At 41.2% G+C, this 5,651-nt stretch overlaps 1 protein-coding gene across 1 annotated transcript; it reads right to left on the bottom strand.

Annotated features, from left to right (window-relative positions):
- Positions 1-1,336: 1,336 nt before the first annotated feature.
- Positions 1,337-2,660, bottom strand: LOC146697969 (uncharacterized). The gene is made up of 3 exons (XM_085472622.1): positions 2,483-2,660; positions 1,617-1,781; positions 1,337-1,519 (listed from the first exon to the last, which is right to left on the bottom strand). Exons 1-3 carry the CDS (start codon positions 2,537-2,539, stop codon positions 1,352-1,354), a joined length of 390 nt encoding a protein of 129 aa, XP_085328748.1. The 5' UTR covers positions 2,540-2,660; the 3' UTR covers positions 1,337-1,351.
- Between the last annotated feature and the right edge of the window lie 2,991 nt (positions 2,661-5,651).

Raw genomic sequence — 5,651 nt, 5'->3', positions numbered from 1 at the left:
TACCTGGTGGAAATGTTTGTGGACAAGTAAGGTCGGCCAAGATATGGACCCCAAACGTTAAGCTATGGAGCTTAAAGTTTTCTACCTCGTCCCCATCAATAAGGGGGGTGGGGTGCTCAGATCGCTTTGTTCTTCTGAAGTCGATTACTATCTCCTTGGTCTTGGCTGTGTTCAGATGTTGTTGTTGTTGTCACAGCATCGCTTCAGATGCTGGACCTCCTCTCTGTAGGCCGAACCATTGTTGTACTCAATCAGTCCTATGATGATGGTGTCATCAGCAAATTTTATAATGGCGTAACTGGTGTGAACTGGAGAACAGTCATGGGTAAAAAGTGAGTATAAGAGGGGACTGAGGAATTCCACACACCCCTGTGGAATGCCTACATTCAGAATGAGGGTAGACGAGGTGTGCTCTCCCATCCTGACATTCTGGGCTCTATTCCTCAGGAAGTCCAGTATCCAGGTTGCACAAAGAACCGCTGACTCCTAAGTTGCTTAGTTTTTTAACCAGTTTGTCGGTTTGAACTGTATTGAAGGTGCAGCTGAAGTCCACAAACAGCATTCTCATATAAGTGTTGTGTGAAGAGCTGTTATTATGGCATCCTCTGTTAACCTGTTTGCCTCGTATGCAAACTGGTATGGATGGAGGTCTGCAGGAATGACAGCCTTAATGTGTGACACACTCAGAAAAATAAAGGTGCCAACTGGAACCAAAAGTGGTTCTTTAGACTGATGCCATAGAGGAACCTTTTTTGGTGCCACAAAGAACCTTTCAAACAATGGTTCTTTGAAGAACCATTTCTTTCAGTGGTTCATTGAAGAACCTTTAAAGGTGCCCCAAAGAACCATCAAGAAATGGTTCTTTGGGGCACCTTTAATGGTTTTTCAAAGAACCTTTTTAAAAATGGTTCTTTAAAGAACCATTTTAAAGAACCATTTTTGAGTGGTTCTTTAAAAACCATTTTAAATCTTTCAAAATAAAATGTATCATAAATTGAATTTGTGTAGGGTAAAATAAATACGAGCACAGCATAGACATATATTAATGGTTTATTGTCATTTTGTAGTTACCAAAAGACAAAAAGGCATTTTAACCCTCAGCACAACATCACTACTAAAACATCAGAAAGTGATAAAACACATTAGGAATAGCAATAGCTTCATAACAGACTAATAAATCAACACATTTTCATCAGCAGATGCTTGCATGTTCAATAAAAATATTTCAACAACAAGTTTATGATTAAAATGATCAATGATCAGCCTTACGCTATGTAATGTACGTTTCATGTTGTACTCATGGTCCTTTGTTAGTCCAGTTTAGGACCATGTCTCTGACATATGTTTCATATCAAATATATGTCATATCAAAACAAGCCCACACCTGCAGTTGTTTCAGTTTTTCACTGGTGTTTCCTGTCAGCTGGTCAACCTCACTCAGGCGGACATCCATATCAGCCAACCAAACGACAAGTTCCTCCCTTTGTGCTTCAAATCCCTCACACTCTGAGACAAGGAGCTGAAAGAGAGAGAGAGAGAGAGAGAGAGAGAGAAAAGAGTCAATTATAAAGAAGAGAGAAAAGTGAAACCCTCCTCAGAAGGTCTGACTCGCATACCTGCAGTTGACCTGTGATGGACTCCAGTTTGGCGTTCACGTCATCCCTCGTCGATGCCAACAGCCGAGTCTGCAGGGTGCCCTGGAAGAGCTGAGTTAATGTTCGACTCCTCCTGGTCAGGCTCTCCAGCTGGATGAGCCGAGGTCTCCCCTCTCGCCGCTGCCTCTGAACACAGAAACACAAATTGCATCTGAAGCAGGAGGTGCAGATTTTTTTTGCTATTCTTTTCTAAATCCAGGCTTGATCACGTGGAGGTATTTGGAAAACTTTTTTGGCCAGTGGACGACTGTTGTCTTGCAGAAAGTCAAATCAAACATATGCGATACACAATCAATTCACAAGAACACATTATAAAAAACAAGTCCGGTTCTGGCCTGATTTCAAATGAATTCTGCATCAAAACAGGGTAACAGAAGTAAAACGAGAGTTTGCTGCAAATGTGAGCACAAAGCCTCACTTTGTACAAGCCTGCTATTAAAGTTCTCCTCTATGCAGACGACTTTCCTGTTTTTAAGGCACAACTTGGATCTGCTGTACGAATCTTATGGATGAAAGATTAGTGTGCATGACTCCAGATTCTGATCCCTCATCCTAATATGGTCCCAACATAGCAACAGCAGTAAAGCAAATGTTGAGGCTTCAAAATACAAAGTCCATAAACTAATAGCTGACATGGGTTTTATCATAAGGGTGATAAATATACAGATTTCAGTCTGTCTTAGAAATTTGATGTTCATTTACCTGCAGATGCACTATACGTACCTGCTCCATGGTTTTTCACAACATTTTGCACATCACTATTTAATACAGGAAGAACTAAAACAAGTAATCTTTCTTTGTGAGAGGACCATATTAATGAAACAAACCTCAATGACATCATAGGGATCCCTAAAGACGCTCCTGCTGCTTCTCTTCCTCCTCATCCTAAGCTTCCTTCTACTTGTCCTCGCCTTCCATCCAATTGTAATTCAACCTAATTGTGTTTCTCCCCCTCCTCTTCCTCATTTTGTTGGAGCTGTGAACACAATGTGAATCTGGATTAATTTGTGCAAATAAGAAAAATCTACAGCTTTTTGGTCAGAGGTGCTCTTGTGATTTAAGCCGGGTAGAGTAGATTTATGTGTTGATGCTACCTGCTTCAACTCTTGCTGCTGAGTGATATTTACACCCTGGCTGGATTACAAACTTTAACCATGTGCTGAACTTTGGCCCAGCGTTGATACCTCTTGTTAGTATAAAGACCTCTTCTTAGCTTGTACAGTGGGGCAAAAAAGTATTTAGTCAGCCACCGATTGTGCAAGTTCCCCCACTTAAAATGATGACAGAGGTCAATAATTTGCACCAGAGGTACACTTCAACTGTGAGAGACAGAATGTGAAAAAAAAATCCATGAATCCACATGGTAGGATTTGTAAAGAATTTATTGGTAAATCAGGGTGGAAAATAAGTATTTGGTCAATAACAAAAATACAACTCAATACTTTGTAACATAACCTTTGTTGGCAATAACAGAGGTCAAACGTTTACTATAGGTCTTTACCAGGTTTGCACACACAGTAGCTGGTATTTTGGCCCATTCCTCCATGCAGATCTTCTCGAGAGCAGTGATGTTTTGGGGCTGTCGCCGAGCAACACGGACTTTCAACTCCCGCCACAGATTTTCTATGGGGTTGAGGTCTGGAGACTGGCTAGGCCACTCCAGGACTTTCAAATGCTTCTTACGGAGCCACTCCTTTGGCGGTGTGTTTTGGATCATTCTCATGTTGGAAGACCCAGCCTCGTTTCATCTTCAAAGTTCTCACTGATGGAAGGAGGTTTTGGCTCAAAATCTCACGATACATGGCCCCATTCATTCTGTCCTTAACACGGATCAGTCGTCCTGTTCCCTTGGCAGAAAAACAGCCCCATAGCATGATGTTTCCACCCCCATGCTTCACAGTAGGTATGGTGTTCTTGGGATGCAACTCAGTATTCTTCTTCCTCCAAACACGACGAGTTGAGTTTATACCAAAAAGTTCTACTTTGGTTTCATCTGACCACATGACATTCTCCCAATCCTCTGCTGTATCATCCATGTGCTCTCTGGCAAACTTCAGACGGGCCTGGACATGCACTGGCTTCAGCAGCGGAACACGTCTGGCACTGCAGGATTTGATTCCCTGCTGTTGTAGTGTGTTACTGATGGTGACCTTTGTTACTTTGGTCCCAGCTCTCTGCAGGTCATTCACCAGGTCCCCCCGTGTGGTTCTGGGATCTTTGCTCACCGTTCTCATGATCATTTTGACCCCACGGGATGAGATCTTGCGTGGAGCCCCAGATGGAGGGAGATTATCAGTGGTCTTGTATGTCTTCCATTTTCTGATGATTGCTCCCACAGTTGATTTTTTCACACCAAGCTGCTTGCCTATTGTAGATTCACTCTTCCCAGTCTGGTGCAGGTCTACAATACTTTTCCTGGTGTCCTTCGAAAGCTCTTTGGTCTTGGCCATGGCGGAGTTTGGAGTCTGACTGTTTGAGGCTGTGGACAGGTGTCTTTTATACAGATGATGAGTTCAAACAGGTGCCATTCATACAGGTAACAAGTGGGGGACAGAAAAGCTTCTTACAGAAGACGTTACAGGTCTGTGAGAGCCAGCGATTTTCCATGTTTGAGGTGACCAAACACTTATTTTCCACCCTAATTTACGAATAAATTCTTTACAAATCCTACCATGTGAATTCATGGATTTTTTTTCCACATTCTGTCTCTCACAGTTGAAGTGCACCTCTGGTGCAAATTACTGACCTCTGTCATCATTTTAAGTGGGGGAACTTGCACAATCGGTGGCTGACTAAATACTTTTTTGCCCCACTGTATGTATGATGTATGATGGTGGATAAATGAAATATACAAAGAAAATTTAACTATATTAGAAAGGAACATCTATCTTGGAAACATCAAATGACCGGAGCATAACTTGTCAACTAGTCCGAAAATAAGTTATACAGGAACAGTCAAAGATACACCTTCTCATGTCACATTTCTATTCATTTCTATATTAGACAATAAAGAGTTATCTAATCTAATTATTCATTCAAAACACTTATGCATAGCTGTATTTTATACAGCTCATACAGAATTCAAAGTACAGGTTCATGTGAGTATTTAATGTATGGCTCAGATCTACAGAATTTCAGAGGTTCTAGAACAGACACAGAGCTCACATCACAACAGGCTTCAGGCGCCATTTTAGTGACTTTAACATTATATAAAATTTTAATTTCGGTCTAGCTGACATTAGGTTATGTACGCAGCACGCAATTGAACCACATATTTTAGAAGCCAAAGGTTCAAATTAGCTGGGAGCAGCTTCACTTAATTATAACAGTGGTTTTGTTAGGAAAACAGTTTCTGTATACCGGATACTAAATTGCGCTGACGTCAACGGCTAACGTATCTAGTTAATCGCTACTGTTAGCACAACATTAACAGCAAGCTACAATGACGAGTAACAAAAACAAAACAGTAATAAGGTTTTAATGAAAATGTTTTACCTTTTCCAACAGTCCCAGAATCCAGAGCTTCAAAGTCCAGCAGGTACTGAAGACTGTTATCCGTTTCGCTGTCACCGGCCGTGAGAAAGTGTTTTTTTTCCCGAAAGGCCAAGGCCCGCCGCTCGCGCACTCTGTCTGCGCATGCACATCCCAACGACTGACCCCCTCCGTCCACTCCCGGGAGGTTATAGTATGACGTGTTCTGACGTCACTCTCTCTCTCCCTGTCATTTATTTGGCTTGAAACACATATTAACAAATTGCTCAGTGATGAACAACTACTCAGATCATTTACCTAAACAGTGTGCTTTGTCAAAACGAAGTGTGTGTTCATTACACTGACATTCTGTTCTGCAATTGTTATTTACTTGTATTTTATAATTTGACTTTACATACTGCTGGGTGGTTTGTAAAGTTTACAATAACTAGTATTATCATTATGCTATATTTTCAAAAATATATAATAATCTCAAAAGTAATGCCTTGGAGTAGAAAATAGTAA

Source organism: Copadichromis virginalis, linkage group LG11 (genome assembly GCF_057382275.1).
Source record: "Copadichromis virginalis isolate Kocher_CV1m ecotype Utaka linkage group LG11, C_Virginalis_male_GT1.1, whole genome shotgun sequence".
Classification (NCBI taxonomy): Eukaryota; Metazoa; Chordata; class Actinopteri; order Cichliformes; family Cichlidae; genus Copadichromis; species Copadichromis virginalis.
This window is presented reverse-complemented; position numbering and strand designations above follow the sequence as displayed.